At 40.2% G+C, this 17,216-nt stretch overlaps 1 protein-coding gene across 2 annotated transcripts in view; it reads right to left on the bottom strand.

The window, feature by feature from the left end:
• Positions 1–17,216, bottom strand: part of TCERG1L (transcription elongation regulator 1 like) — a 162,023-nt gene that overhangs the window by 15,376 nt on the left and 129,431 nt on the right. Inside the window, exons 8-9 of one of the 2 annotated variants that reach the window (XM_033149375.1) lie at positions 13,746–13,900; positions 2,866–2,932 (exon numbers count right to left, since the gene is read on the bottom strand). In XM_033149375.1, the coding sequence (XP_033005266.1) occupies positions 2,866–2,932; positions 13,746–13,900 (222 nt within the window). Of the gene's footprint in view, positions 1–2,865; positions 2,936–13,745; positions 13,901–17,216 lie in introns of both variants that reach the window. The other variant, XM_033149374.1, reaches the window with a different exon arrangement.

The raw sequence follows: 17,216 nt of genomic DNA, 5'->3' as shown, positions 1-17,216 counted from the left end.
ACTCTCGTTGCTCTGTCCCAGCTCCTGCCAACCTAGCAGTTTGAAAGCATGCCAGTTCAAGTAGATAAATAGGTACCACTGTGGCAGGAAGGTAAATGGCATTTCCGTGTGCTCTAGCACTTGTCACGGTGTTCTGCCTGTGTGCCAGAATGGATTTAGTCATGATGGCCACATGACCTGGAAAAGCTGTCTATGGACAAACGCCGGCTCCCTCGGCCTAAAAGTGGAGATGAGCGCTGCACCTCATAGTCGAATTTGACTGGACCTAACTATCCAGGGGTCCTTTACCTATTCACCTGACTGCATCTTAGTCTCTAGCATGGGGAACAAAATTATAAGGGATGTGGGTTAAAATTATTCTGACATTCTTGCTACACAATCAGTCATTTAAATATATCGTAGTGCCAATAATATCTGTTTTAGAAACTTTCAGAAAAGAGATGATTCTCTCTGACAAAACCAAGCTGAAGTCAACTAACAACATTTGCACCTGATTAGAAACTTTTAGCCATTGGACATAAACATGATTTTATTCTCGAAAGGTTCTAAATGGTTCAGCCGAAATGGGAAATGTTAAAATCTTTCAGCTAATAAATTCCATTACCCAGTAAAGCAATATGAGTCCTAACATTATTTTCTTGCCATCAATAATTGCATTATACAAATTTCACTCTTAAATTATACTAAAATGGGTATTGCATGGTGTTAGCAGCTCCAAAGGCATCAAATTGTCACTCTTCATATAATAGTGACTTCAATATTGTATTAGCCATTCTCATTCTCCCAAAATTATCCTACTCTGTAATATTATCTACAAAGCTTCCAGTCCAATTTCTGGTAACCAAAAATAATTTTATTTCCAGAGAAATGGGTGGGAATCCAGAAAGCTACTTCATCAACGAAGATGCTCTTTGGCTGCCACTACAGTTAATTAAAAATGACGCAAATAATGATGAGCAATACTGTTCCCAACCCTAATCCTGTGGAAAACCATCGAATTATATTTTAATTTGATTCTGACTTGTTTTTAGGGAGTAATTTAATTATTGTTTGATTTTATATATATTTGATGTTAGCCGCCCTGAGCCCAGTTTTGGCTGGGGAGGGCAGGATACAAATAAAAGTTTATTATTAAACTAGGACCCTGCGAGATTTGACATCTTCCTGCAGGGCCTGCAAGACGGATCTGTTCCGCCAGGCCTTTGGTCAGGGTTCAGCCTGACTCATTTCTCTTTGTATAAGAACAAGCACAAAGGAGGTTCTCAGCCTGCTCATAGGTCCTTATAATATCAGTGGAACCAGTTGGTCTTGGCGAGTATTAACCGCTTCCAATTTTAACCTGAAGATAATTTTAATTTTAATTGTTTGAATTAATTGTGGGATGTTTCTTAATTGATTGATCGCTTGTATTATGCATATCATCTTATTTATATGATGTTAGCCGTGGCGCTGTGGGTTAAACCACAGAGCCTAGGGCTTGTTGATCAGAAGGTCGGCAGTTCGAATCCCCGCAACGGGGGGAGCTCCCGTTGCTCGGTCCCTGCTCCTGTCAACCTAGCAGTTCAAAAGCACGTCAAAGTGCAAGTAGATAAATAGGTACCACACCGGCAGGAAGGTAAATGGCATTTCTGTGCACTGCTCTGGTTTGCCAGAAGCGGCTTAGTCATGCTGGCCACATGACCCGGAAGCTGTATGCTGGCTCCCTCGGCCAATGAAGCGAGATGAGCACCGCAACCCCAGAGTCGTCCACGTCTAGACCTAAGGGTCAGGGGTCCCTTTACCTTTAGCTGCTCTGAGCCCGGTTTTGGCTGGGGAGGGCAGGATAAAATTATTATTATTAATTATTATTATTATTATTATTCAATGGTTTCTCTATTTCTTTTAATAAATTTTTTTAAAAAAACTAAGTAGGGAAAAATATGCCATTATGCATATTATAGGTGACAAGTGCAATCTCATAAATGTCTGCCAAGCCCCATTGAGGTCAATGGTATTTATGCCCAGGCTAAAGGTACAATTTTTTGAACTGCAGGCCATGGGGAAAATCCTATGAAAATTTATTTGGGAGAAATGAAGTTTCTTTTGTGACCTAAACATGAAGGTTTCCTAGGGGTGGGTGGTGTGCTCCTTCTCTGTCTGCAAGGAGGGTGATCCACTGTATCCCACAACTCCTGGAACATCCCTCTCAGGAACAAAAGTACCACAGTCAAAATAACCAAAAGTGTAACCCAGAATAACCATGAAGTGTAATGTCAACCTTTTTTTTTTTTTTGCAGAGCTCCAGTTCCGTTTTAAGGGAAATGTAAAACCTTTCTCTTATTCAACCAGACATGCTGTATATCAAAATGTAGTAGGATTCATACAGCTCAAAAATGTGTTACCCCCAAAGAACAAATTCTGTTCCTGATTTGGCCAGGATACTGTTTCAACAAATTGCCTTTATATTGTAAACGGCTTTGGATGAAGGGTGGCATAAAAATTTAATAAGCAAACAAAAAAAATACAAAAGCCAATTAAAATTTTTACTAGTCAGATATTCTGTGGGCACAGTTTACAAACCAAGCTGCGGAGGAAAGTTTAGGGTGGTTTTCAATTAAGTTCTTTGCAGAGTAGGCCTACTGAGATGAATGAAAATGACTAAGTTAGCTCTAATAATTTCAACAGCTCTACTCTGAGTAAAACTTCATTGAATTCCTCCCTTAATCCATGCAGATAAACACCTCTGCTATGGTTGGTTTTAATTTTAATTAAAATAATTTAAATTTAAAATAAGGACTTGAAATTCTTCATATAGTCAAAGTCCATTTTGGCATCTTCAGCAAAGGTTACTTCATGGATCTCATGGTCAGAAAAAATATTACTTACTTATTTCTCTTTGTTTTAGTACTGTGATCATCATTTAAATCTTCTGCACAAGAGCCATCACTTTTATCTGCTAAAAGTAAAAAAAAAAAGTAGTTAGACAAATTAAAAACATTACATTAGACTAATCAGCTAGCGTTTCCTAAAGTTTATTCAATTTCTAAAGATGTGTCCATATATCTGGCAGTCCGGATTTACCTTAGAACACTAGTGTTCCTGATAGATTTAGAGTGGTTTTAGAACAACAGCATATGGCAATTTCTTGTTTTGATCCTCACACATTTTATTTAATATTACTTTTTTAAAATGAAAGGTTGTCATTTCACATTTGGATAATAAATAAAATGAAAAATATGTTCATTTTATTGCTGACAAGTTGAAAAATTTGATAGAGGCTCCTTTCTGCCAGAAGTATTGGTGGTATTCTTACTCAAATGTAGGGGAACTATAAAGCTTCTCTGTCATTAAACTTGACACTCTGTATTGCAATCAAAAACATGCAGACATTACTGTCTCTCAAATTTAGAGGATAGCCCAAAGAAATGATAGATTCCTGTTTTGGCATAGATATTGTCTAACAAATTACAGTGGGATGTGGCTGTTTTTCAGAAGAAGTGTGATGTTTATGATCCCATTATCTATTTCTGCAATTCTGAAGCACTTTATCTTTTCTGCATATAGAGCACCACACTTTGAATAAAAATGAACTGGAGACAAACTCCAGCTCAGTTCAGTGTGGCTTGCAATTTCTAGTGTGTCTTCCAAAGTCAACATGATTTCTGATAAGCAGCACAACACTTTTATTGAGGGGAAGGGTGAAATACTCCTATTTGCCCTCCATTTTGAATATTTAAATATGAGGCTGGTCTATGATGAGAGAGGAAGTCATGGAGTTACTACAATTAAGTGTGTAAGAGAACTTTAAAAATGTTCTCCCCAACCCAGCTAGGAACTGTATCTATAGTCGCAAGGGCTCTCAAAGGTCATTTACCCTTTGTGGACACATGGAATACATTGTGACACTGTCCCTAACAGGTGGACATTCCATCCGCTTCTTAAAAACCTCTAACAAATAATAGCCTGCCATCTTTAGAGGCAGACAGTTCATCAAACAGATAGTACAACCAGGAAGTTTTTCTTCAATGTTTCAACATAAAGTCCAATTTCTTGCAATTCTGAACCAAATGGTTTCAACTCTCTGGAGCAGCAGAAAAGGTTGTTGGTCAGGCTGTTGAGTGAAACACCCAGACATCGCATATTCCAACTGCGCTGGTTCAATGCAGCTATCAGGCCATGTTCAAGGTCTTATTACTGTAGAGCCTGGAGCAACTTGGGACCAGGTTAGCTGAAAGACTGCCTGTCCCTTTACACTTAGAACACTTATAATGAATTTTTATTTGTGGCACCACACCCTACAGAATGCCATGGGGTGGTGACTCAAAAATGGGCATTTTCCACCATTGCCCCATGCATTATAGAATGTCCTTCCCCCTATCAAACATGAAGCACCAGCCAACAGTTGCTTCTCTCATCTTGAGGAGACATCTTTTTGCCTAAGTTTTCCCTGAGCTATAATATTGGACCCTGTTTTTACCGAATTCCCATTTTTACCTGTTTTTATGATACTAGTTTTTAGGTTGCATCTTTGTCTTTATGGTAGTGCTTCCCTCTTTTCATGTTGCATTTCTGTACACCGCTTAGAGATTTTTAAATAGAAAATATTTCAGAAATGCTTTTAAATAAATGATGAATTTGCACCATCATCTACATGGCAGTCATTCAAGTATTTGAAGAATGCTATCATATCACCTCTTAGTAATCTCTTTTATTGGCAAGAAAACAGGCTTCCGTATGACTATTCCTGCTTAGACTGCAATAATTCCCCCACCTGATCTAGCAGTCACATACACACATACACATACACACAAGCCTCCTTTAAACATTGAAATACTGGCAATCAGCTGTTTGGGTGGACTATTCAGCTGACTGGCAGGACTCCAAGTTTGTTTGTTTTTTACTCTCAGCCCCAGCTGCTACACATGTGATCTATTAAATCACAATCAGGAAATGTGACCCTAAAGGTCTATGCTCACACTTTATTTCAGTCATTTTGCCCTTAATGCTGTATTCTGTGCTATGCTAAACTCACTTTTACAGGTTCAACCCATTCTGTCAGAAAATAGGAAGTGAATTGTTCTATTTTAGTTCAGAGTCTTGGTCACATTGTATATCAATTTTTCAAAGCAGGCTGCTAAAGAAATGAATCAAGGAACACACATGCCCACATAAAACCAAACTGAACAAAATTGCATTTCTTACTACCCCAGAACAATTTGCTATAATACTGCAATGGCTGAAGACCAAGGGTGCTTCCAGATGGAACCGTAACATCGCAAATAGGTCATTCGGGTATTGCAAAAAGGACACTGGCATCATGTTTTTAGAGGGAGGGTTTTGTTTATTGAATTTTCCCTGGAAAGAGGAAAACCTGATTGAATGAGAAAAGAAATACAGCCTGGCATTTTCATGCCAGCCGCATCATGTGGGTGCTGCAAAAATCTGACATGCATGAGTAGCACCGACTCCACCATAAATACCCACCTGGGAGCAGCCTGAACAGGGAAGGGGAGGTTGGGCTGGCTGCAGTTATATCCACTCTGCTTGACAACATAGTAATTTGTGAGGAATCAGATATGAATGCTGTATAACAAGGCACACATAAACGCACAGTAAAGCTGGGTACTATTAGTATTCAGTAGGGACTGGTGAGACAGCATATGGGTGGGGTCACTTGGGGTGGGTGGGAAGTGTGGGCAACTTGGCACTATGAAGGGTAGCATCCATCAGCATCCTGCTGTGACACACCACACCTCTGAGAACCCTGTGACTTTCCTCCCACCTGTCCCTCTCAGTAACTGCCAACAACCCACACTATTGAGAAGACAGGAGAACAACAGGGTCCCCACCTGCACAGCTTCACTGGCTGGTGCTCACAATACCAATAATAAGATGAAATGCAACCTGTTCTGTTGAGGGAGGTCCTTGCATGCAAGAGACTGAATGTGGCCCAGGTGTGGAACCATGGACACTCCTTAAGAATGCACACTTCACTAAAGTTATCTGCAGACTTTCTGCCTGGTATTATTTTAGCAGCAATTTCCCAGTAGCTGAAAAATCAGATGAAAATTAACCCCTGCAGCCTTCTAACAGAGATCTTGCTAGTTCTGATGATACTCCTCTCCCTCTCTGAACTGGGCCAGCATGTTTAAGGGAGCAGCTGCATACCCTTCCCACAGCCACCCAGCATGCCCCATACTGTATAGGTAGTCAGGTTGAATGCATGACCAAAAAGCCAGCATTCTGTTCTCACAGCAGCTAGCTAGATGTCTATGGGAAGCCCATATGCAAGACATGAGTGCAATAGCCTTCTCCCACCTGTAATCCTTAGCAACTGGCATTGAGAGGCTTAGAGCAGAGGTCAGCAGCCTTTTTCAGCTGTGGGCTGGTCCACCATCCCTCAGGCCATGTGGTGGGTCGGACTATATTTTTTGGGGAGGAATGAACGAAATCCTATGCCCCATAAATAACCCAGAGATGCATTTTAAATAAAAGGACACATTCTACTCATGTAAAAACACACTGATTCCCGGACCGTCCATGGGCTGGATTGAAAAGATGATTGGGCCGCATCCACCCCCAGGCCTTAGGTTGCCTACCCCTAGACTAGAGCATCTGATACTAGAGGTTATATGCAGCCACCATAGCAAGTAACCATTGATAGCCTTATCTTCTACAATTTTTTCTAAGCATTCTGCTGATGATCTTTAAACTTCTTTTTAAAACAAAAATAGACCATACTTGATGCTTATCTATCTATATATGTAACTATTAGGAATAAGTAGTACGAACAAAGTATTAGCTTTCTCTTACAGAAGACACAAATTCTTTGAGTGATTTTAAGCCATACAAGAACCTGTTAGGAAGACGTATCTGAGTTAAGCTGTCACAAGTTAGCAGGCATCTGAGATGGAACATCTCTAAAACCTTTTATCACCCCATAGGCCTCTCTGAGCTGACTACGACACAGGGATAGACTTAAAAGTTATTTGTCTCTGTGTGAGAATAGGTAGCTTGGATAAAGAACATATGGGAAGCAAGCAGTTAAAAAAAAGGCACCAAAACCACCCACTTTCTGGAAGTAAACAGAGCTGGGAAACACAATGACTAACAGCAATACAAGAAATATACACAAGGGTCAGCTCTATACTTTATTCAAAACTTAACGCAAGGTGCTATTCCCGAAAAGGATAGGGCAAGACTGTATTGTTCAATAATGCTGAAGCTGACTTAGTGCCACATCCAACTATTAGATTCTATTGAGTTCACATAAAAGTGAAACTGATAAAGAAGAATGACAAAGGGAAATGAAAAGCACCTGAAACTTTAGGTCAGGACACAAGTCCACTTTAACCCCAGATCCTGTTTTAACAGTTGAGTTTTAGGGATGCTGGATGAGAATTTGTGCAAGAGGAAAACAATTTCATTATTTTCTAAGTTTGTAGCTCTCTCCAGAGCACAATCCACTGGGGAGTTCTCCTGTGTGAGCCCCAATCAGTGAATGGGAGCTCCATCTGAAATATATGTTTAAACCAGTTTTCTACAACTGTAAACAGTCATGGCTTCCCAAAAGAATCTTGGTCACCTATAGTTTGCTAAGACTGCTGAGAGATGTTAGGAGACTCCTGTTCCCCGCACAGAGCTACAGTTACATGAATGATTGAACAACCAACCCCTCTTCCCAGGGAATTCTGGGAATTGTAGCTCTGTGAATGGAATAGGGGTCTCCTAACAACTCTCGACATCCTTAACAAGCTATAGTTCCCAGGATGCTTAGCGGGAGAGGTGCCATCTTCTCCAGTTGATTGAGGGGGCCCAATGTGCCATCCTGATGTCATGCACATGCCATCACGCAACGTCCTGATGTCATGTTTGCATCATCTTGAGGAGCCAGGGGGTGTTACTGAACACCCTCTGAACATTGAGGGGGCTAGGCCTCTTCAAAAACAATATGGGGGTGAAACTGTGTCAGCCCCTAGGAACTGGCACATAATAATAATAATAATTTATTATTTATACCCCGCCCATCTGGCCGGGTCTTCCCAGCCACTCTGGGCAGCCTCCAACAAATACCAAAATACAATACAAGTCACAGTTTAAAAACTTCCCTAAACAGGGCTGCCTTTAGGTATTTTCTGAATGTCAGGTAGTTGTTTATTCCCTTGACTTCTGATGGGAGGGCGTTCCACAGGGCGGGCGCCACTACCGAGAAGGCCCTCTGCCTGGTTCCCTGTAGTTTTGCTTCTCGCAGTGAGGGAACCGACAGAAGGCCCTTGGCACTGGATCTCAGTGTCCGGGCTGAATGATGGGGGTGGAGACGCTCCTTCAGGTATACAGGACCGAGGCCGTTTAGGGCTTTAAAGGTCAGCACCAACACTTTGAATTGTGCTCGGAAACGTACTGGGAGTACGTACATACACTTTGATGGAGGCTATGGGTGTTACAGTAGTACCATAGTGCTTTCAGTGTATAGTGCAGATGGGGCCAAGCATTCAGCACATTTGGAATCAATTGCACTTCAACATCCAAGTAAAAATGCTTCAGATGTGGTGTTAAGGTAAAAGGTCAATTTGATCATGAGGATAATTGCCTCAGCACACTGATTCCTCCCTACCCCGTATTCTATCAATGGCAATATTATACCATTTCTACTTGTTTCTGCTGTTAAATTCCCAGGAACAAATCATTCAGCCCAAGCCCAATCAGCTTTTTAATCTGTTAGCAAAGGCTCTTTCTCAACAGCTGCCACCTGTCTATCTTTAATTCTGTCAGGGATATATAGGCAGCCTTGGACAGAGAGTTCCAAAAAAAGCGGAGCCTTTTCAGAAAAGCATGTAAGCAAGCAATCTCAGGCAGCCTCTTTCCTAAAACGTGGGTGAAATACTGATGCCTGATTAGACAAAGCAAGGTGGCTTCTTATAATGGAGACATAGTCAACAATTTACAAGGAAAACCCTGCAACAAAAGGCAAGACTGCTTAGCCAGATAACTTGCTTAAACTTACATCTCTCCCCCCCCCCCAATAATGGAATTCACAGAACATGCACATGTTCTGCTTAACATAAGCAAAGTGGTAGCCTCATATGCCTTCAGACCATATCCAGTTTGGAAAACATCTAGTGCAAAAACTACGCAGAATTCAAGCCCATTTCACAAAGTTCCCCATGGCTGTGGCTGCATGGTCAGTAGGCTTCCCAGTTCTGGAGAAACCACTCTTATTGCACCTATTCAATCAACAGGTAAAAAGTATTAAAGGCACCTCCTAGGCCTGCTTCTTAAAGGGGGGGGCAATCAAAATCCATCATGATTGGGAAAGGGTGTCCGCCTAACCCTAGAGACATGAACCAGGCAAAATCTGAGATGGACCAGCAAAGGCAAGACTTTGAAAAGTCAATTACAGAAGGTTATGCTAGTACCTTTACCTTTACCTATGCTAGTATGAGGTCACCACTCCTTAGCCAATGAAGGTGAACCATCAGGTAGACCAGGAAGTTGAGAGTTTCCACTGGATGTCATTTAAGAGTAATCTTATTATCAGAAATTAAAGGTAAAGGTAAAGGTACCCCTGACCATTAGGTCCAGTCATGGACGACTCTGGGGTTGTCGCACTCATCTCGCTCTATAGGCCGAGGGAACAGGTGTTTGTCCTCAGAAAGCTTCCGGGTCATATGGCCAGCATGACTAAGCCACTTCTGGTGAACCAGAGCCGTGCACGGAAACGCAGTTTACCTTCCCGCCAGAGCGGTACCTATTTTATCTACTTGCACTTTGGCGTGCTTTCGAACTGCTAGGTTGGCAGGAGCTGCGACCCAACAACGGGAGCTCACCCCATCATGGGGATTCGAACTGCCGACCTTCTGATCGGCAAGCCCTAGGCTCTGTGGTTTAGACCACAGTGCCACCCTTATTATCAGGAATTAAGACTCATAAAAGTCGACCTTTTTGTTTTGACGGTCAAGTAGATCAGAAAGAAGACCCTGGACAATATAGCAGTGAACTGTAAGGGAGATGCAGAGATCTAAACAGAGACCATTATTTGTGGTGTGATACCCCCTTTGGTTGTATTTATTATTGATTCAGATTTGTCATGGCCAATGGCTAGTACAATAAAGTTATTTGGATTGGATTGGATTATTGGGAATTAGGGAATTCTTGAGGGGAATTAGAGGATCTAGTAGGGCCTAGTGATCTCTAGCTCTAAATCTCCTGAATCAAACAGAGGGTTGAACTAGATGGCTTACATGGCCCCATCCAACACTACAATTCTGTGAATGAGTAGCACATAAGCAAGTAGGAAGACAAGTCTAAAGTGGATCTTTTTTCCACCTTTCCCAGTATTGTCTGTTTTGACTGGCAGCAGTTCTTCAGGATCTCAGGCAGAGGTCTTGCATTTTATTTCTGATCCGTAACCCTTCTTTTTAGAAGAAACAGAATGTGAGATGCATTGCATTGAAAAGCATAATGCACACCCATGAAATGAGCTTATGACACCTTCATGAATATCAGTGAGCATAAATTGTTACACAAATGTGCAATCTTTTTAATTATTTTCATTCATGCATTCATTCCAAGCACATTTTATTTCATGCAGGAAGAGATGCTATTAACCTATAATGTTCTGATAACTATGGTTGGTCTCACTTTTGTCCACCGTGGCAGTCTAATTAAAGTTGTAATAACACCACTTAATTCAGTTCAATGGGACATTTAAAAATGTAGTTTATTTGGGCTGTTTATCTTGTGAGTTAAAGGGTGCACTGACCATTTTTTCTGGCCTTATCTTTGTTATGAATATACTAATAAGAACTCTAGCTGCAGTTGGCATGGGAATATGGCCTGGTTATACCCCCCCCCCCCGCCCATTTCAAGAAAAACATAGGGCAGGGCCTTTTCTCCACCCCACCCCCGCCACCAACTATGCTTATTTATTTATATATTGTTATACAGACTCCTTCAGTTCTGGACCCACTTGGTTCTGCTCTGAACCATCAAATCCCAGTTGATCTTCATCTCTTGCTTCCATCCATGACCAGCCCCAAGCCCCAAACCCTATTGTCAGCTCCATCTTTTTTTTTTTTTTTGGTAGGGGAGGGGGGCTTGGGGATAACACTTTCATAGTCCACCACTCTCAGTGAGTGAGATCTCACTGGAGCAGGTCCTGGGCTCTTGACAGTGCCCTCCCTGCTAGAATGTGGTCCCCTTGGCAATTCTATGCCAAGGCTTTATGTATAGCATGCTTTGCACCCAACCTGTTGCCAGAATGTTTGGTTTTCTGACACAGTAAGCCTAGCTACAGTGCAAGCAAACAGCTACATAAAGCTTATCTTGAACGTGGTTTTTTTCAGGGGGGGACTTTGCATTTTCTGAGGGTGGTGCAGTCGGGATATTTTTTACGACGATGTTGAAGAAAATGGGGAAGCCCATGTTTGACAGAACTCTGTTACTGTATATAGTTATGAGCATAACTAGTAATAAGCAACTATTTGAGTTCACCACTTATGTGATCATCAGACACAACAAATTAAAAACTTTGTTCTTGAAACAACTGTTGAAACATAAGTGATCAGAGATTTTGCACGAGCATTGCTGTTACATGAAATATTCTATATATCTACAATAAGGTTACTTATGGTTATTTCATACCTTGTCTTCGATAAAATCTTCATACTAGAAACAGTATCAATCCTAGTTACTGCTGTTTCAAATACCCTTCAGAAATGACATATTTTCATGATTTCAATGAATGTTCAAAAGGGAATTGAAATATATTGTTCTAATGTCATTGTGGGTATACCTCACTTAAGCCAGCATAGCTGCACATAATCTTCGTGTGGGATTAATATGAGTGATTTCATATCAATCACCATAAGAAATAATAAAAATAGCAAATAGATATATAAGAACTTAATATAAAATGACTTTTCTTCTTCTGATCTATAGATAGTGTCTTTGGGGAAAGCTTTAGCTCATTAGTAGTCTTTGGCTAATTAAACATTCTATGGCCTTTTAAACTGTGGGGGTAGTATTCTTGTCATTTGTTACTACATTATGCATTTCTGTGCTTATATTGTAAACTGCCCTGAGCTCTACGGATGAAGGACTGTACAGGCAGCAACCATTTCACATGGGAGTTCCATTCCCAGCTCCCACTTGCATCGACAGAACACGTATAAGTATGCCTTGCCCCATTCCACCCCGCCCCACATCTGTTCCACCCCAGTTCTGCCTCCTTCCGGGTCCAAAAGGACCCACGCGTCAATGATCGCACGTGGACGAACCTAAAAATGGTTGCCGCCTGTATAGAAATTTAATAAATAATCATGGTAGTATAGCAGAGTACATGCCTTGTAGCCAGAAGATCCCCATGGAAATTTGGGCAAGATCCCTGTCTGAAACTGCCAGTCAGTTCAGATGGATCACTATGAGGCAACTTCCTATGCTTCCATAGGATTTTCTGCCTGCCTGGGACTTGCAGCTCACACACGGGCTGTGTTTGACTTGGTGACTGACAAGTTGTGCAGGCTGCTTGATCATCCTGGAATAAGCTCTAAAAGAAAGTTGCATCTTGGTTGCATAAGCGCAACAAGGAAAATATGTATGCTCGGAGGTGTTTCCTTCCTAGCAAAAGATGAGCAAGCACTGCTGATTTGCCCACCAGTATTAGACTTTAAAAATATTGCATCAATACACACACAGACACATACATATATAGAACACATACAATTTAAAAGCTCAGCAGCAATAATTCTTTCTTAGTGCCAAGAATGTCTTTAAGAAGTCTCCAGTGTCTGAAGATTGACTAACAATACCATGTTTTGGACGGAAGTACCTACATTTCTGCCAAATCTTCCATCATTCCAGCGAGATGGATCTTTGAGATTTGTTTCCTACAGCTGGGTTAAATAATCATTTATTACTGGACAGCTCCCCTGGGCAGCATAGTCAATAAAACATTTGGATAAAACAAGCTACGCTGGGGCATTTTTGATAAGAACAAATGAAATATAACTGCATGGAAGGCAAAAGAAGGCAGATTTGAGCTAACATCCCAAGTCTAATTGCATTTTGGCAGAAGTGAAATCCACCATGCCTGCTTCCATTTAAACATGTTTAGGGTCAGGTTTTAAAAATAGGCTGACATAAAGAATTCTTGTCTCCCTGATCATAACAGGTGGATGCCCATCTTAACATAATTTACCTACTGAAACATTTCTGTGTTGCCTTTTGGTCCACAAAGTTTACAGAAATAAATATTTTAATAAAATAAGATTTGATTTTTAAAATCCAGAATAATATATATATATTATAGTGGAGTGGCATCTTGTTCAATGAAAATACATTAAAAGCTTAGAGGAATAAAACTGTCTTAACCACCTAGCTAGAAATCATGAATGCCATTCTAACCACCAATGAGGCTTTATCTCATGTTTCCTTCAACCACCCTTCTATTGGTGGTAGTAAGGTCTCCATAGATTATCATAACTGATAAGAAGGTCCACGTAGGAGGAGGCAATTATTCATTGAACCTGGTCCCAAGCCATTTGGGGCACTCCAGTAATAACCAGCACTTTAAATATTAGACCTTTTAGTGTTAATCGGAACTGATGAAGAGATCATCCAAAAATCAGATGCTGAACTAACACAAGATCAACATTCAAGTTACGATCATTTAACATTCAACTTTGCATATTTAATAGCCATCATCTCAGATCTAAATAGACATCTTTTAAATTTAAATAGATGAAAATAATCACAGCATTAGTTACTTGCTGAAGTTTCCAGTTTGCGTTTATGAGGTGGGTCTTCAATGATTCTGTTAATATCACCACGATTCTTTAGATCCACAGGCTTCTCCCATACTGACAACTGCATTGCAGGGTTGAAGAAGAAGACTCGGTCATCTCCAGTCCAGACTATACACCTATTTCAATCAACAAACTAGGCTTAGAGAATCTCAAATACAGTGTGGTAAGAAAGATATTTCTTGCAATGTTAATTCTAGTCCTACGCTGGCGTTCCCAGCCATGGTTCTAAAGAAAGTAGGTCTATGCATGGTGACTCCACCTGCTGCATTGCATTCCCATTATCTGGCCAGGCTGTGTAGATTCTCCTTGCAATTTGGAACAATGTTTGCACAGAGAGCTTTCATGTGTAAAAAAAATTAGCTCCTCACTTCAGACCTTCTCCCTCCAATGTGTGGAGGGGAGCAGTTAGGCAATATGGACACAAAGGAAGGGTTGAGGCCAGTATGTAAAGTTGTGGCCAGCAAGGTGCTGAACAGTATAAGACTTTGGTATTTTCCATAAGTGAATGCATATTCCATCCATAGTTTACTGTTCCACATACATGTGCAGCTGTTGGAGGCTGCTAACTTGTTCACATCAGTGCCATGGTGAGGGCTATTTAACCCTTACCCCTTGGCCATTTTCCAAATAAATGTCACCTCCCCAGAGTTGCTGCTATTCCAAGAATGATAAATGCAATTTCCCCCTGCAGGGGAAAGGGAGCATCTTGGGAAGAACAAATTTGGTCATGGTCATGGTACAGGGTGGCAAAAGCTGAACACCGCTGCTGCCACTGCTGAAAAGATAGGCAAGCTGCCCACCATGACTACATTTTAGAAGACCAGTCATGAATTTGTCATGTATAGTTTGGCCCTTAAAAAAACATCCATATATCCAATAATGTATTTTTATACAAGCATGTCATGCAATAATAGGATGCAAACTTTGCAAAAGCTGGCTCCCCAGCAGAGCTGTTGGAATAAATTTCATTGTTTCATGATCTCAGTATATGTTAAGAAATCATCACTCACAATAATCAGCACATTTTCAAACTAGTAATTGTAATTGCCATAATAATAGGTTACTACTGCAACAGAATCTGGTAAAGAAAGAAATACTTTTTTTAAGGCCATGGTTCATTGCTAAATTGATGCAGGCTGGTGGGACAAAGGAGTCTCCAGCTGTTTTGCATGATGTATGCCATATATAATTAATCTATCAGCTATATTTATCAATCCATGCCAGGAGTGGATGGGGGTGGGACGAACAATAACCAGATACACATTGTACAAACATATACTGTATAAGGGTAGGCATCACTAGATTAATTTTACTAACATCTGAAATGAATCTAAAATATAATAGAAAACCAGCAGAATTTAGATAACAAAGCTACCAGTAATTTTGGGATTAAAGCAGATTTCTAAAATTAGAACTTCAGAGTATGAATATAAGTGTTATTGGAAATTATATATATATATATATATATATATATATATATATATATATGCACATATATAACTTTCACAAAATGTTATTTTAATTTGTTGTTATTCAGTCGTTCAGTCGTGTCCGACTCTTCGTGACCCCATGGACCAGAGCACGCCAGGCACGCCTATCCTTCACTGCCTCTCGCAGTTTGGCCAAACTCATGCCAGTCGCTTCGAGAACACTGTCCAACCATCTCATCCTCTGTCGTCCCCTTCTCCTTGTGCCCTCCATCTTTCCCAACATCAGGGTCTTTTCTAGGGAGTCTTCTCTTCTCATGAGGTGGCCAAAGTACTGGAGCCTCAACTTCAGGATCTGTCCTTCTAGTGAGCACTCAGGGCTGATTTCTTTGAGAATGGATAGGTTTGATCTTCTTGCAGTCCATGGGACTCTCAAGAGTCTCCTCCAGCACCATAATTCAACACCATATCGTGTTATTTTAATACCAATCATAAATACTCCACAGGGGCACAAAAAACCCTTAAGCTCTTATCTGTTTGGTAGGTGTCAAATGGAGGAAGGAAGCTAGATTTCAGAATGAAAGCTTGCACATAAATGAAAGATTAATAAAGATTAAGCAGTAGGAAGATGGAATTAGTTTTCACATAATAAATTAGGAGTAATTAAACTACAGCAAAATGTTACTGAAATTATTGGTAATACCTAATGGCTTTGGAAAGAAATCTACTGGGCAATTTTCAAACATGTTATCTGATAAAGGATTTCTTCATCTCCAGATTAAAGAAGAAATGACTAAGTTTAAAATTACTGTTCTTGTTGAACTATGAATTGGATAAACAATTTTTCCTGTGATTTTTGTAGTAATGTTCAAGGGAAATGCTATGATTGTTTTTGTGCATGTTTCGGAGGCATGGTTCTTAATTCCACTACCAACCCTGATAATCAACTCAGAAACTGTAAGCACATCATTGACCAGGTTTTTAGCCCTATAGCTAATCTAAGCTATAGAGCTGCTATTAACCTTGAGTGGGGCTGGCACAACATCCTGCCTGTTTCTTCACAACCAATGGGACTAATAGCAGTTTCAATTTTGGACAAAGGAAAATAGCAGCCTCAGACAAATGAGCAGGCCTCACAAACTACTTTGAATTAACAAATAATCGCAGGAGATCCTGATCACAGATCTTCCAAATCATCTCAAGATAAGACCTTCGTTCAGCTCAAAGGGCTAAAACTGGAGAAACGCAAAAGCATGCTTGAGGAACTAAATATTGGCAAATTTCAGCAAGAACTGAGCTGATCCACACCTCCCAAATGGACTAATGACTAATGTGCACATCCGCTGGCTTTTGCACTTCCAGAATGTTCAGGCGCGATTCTTGACTTAAAAACATAATAATAATAATAATAATAATAATAATAATAATAATAATAATAATAATAATAAATTTATTTATTTATACCCCAGCCACTCTGGGCAGCTTCCAGTAAAATACTAAAATACAATAATTCATCAAATATTAAAAAAGCTTCCCTAAAGAGGGCTGCCTTCACATGTCTTCTAAAAGTCAGGTAGTTGTTTATTTCTTTGACATCTGATGGGAGGGGGTTCCACAGGGACTAAATCATGATGCATGTAAGAATGCAGCTTTAAAGAGAAAATATATTTAGAAATGCATATTTTGAAAATGAATTTTGCAGGCATTTTAAAGTAGGAGTTAAATAAATATGATTTTTTGGGGTGCAGATTCTTCTTTTCTAAATGCATAGATTAGTGCAGAAATTGGTATATTAGTGAATAGAGGCAAAAGTGCTTGAAACAGATTGATTCACCTATCCCTAGAACTATGAAGTGGCACAGCCTATCAGATCTATGTATGTAAGAAATAGCTGGGCTTTCTATTGTGGGGTGGGTGTGGGAAGGCTTTGCAACTGTACTTATTATGCTGATTTTATTGCTTGGCTTGTATTGTTCATTGTATTTTATGGTGAACTTCCCTAGCA

Source organism: Lacerta agilis, chromosome 5 (genome assembly GCF_009819535.1).
Source record: "Lacerta agilis isolate rLacAgi1 chromosome 5, rLacAgi1.pri, whole genome shotgun sequence".
Classification (NCBI taxonomy): domain Eukaryota; kingdom Metazoa; phylum Chordata; class Lepidosauria; order Squamata; family Lacertidae; genus Lacerta; species Lacerta agilis.
The sequence above is the reverse complement of the archived record's forward strand: the minus strand, read 5'-3'. Positions and strand labels throughout refer to the sequence as shown.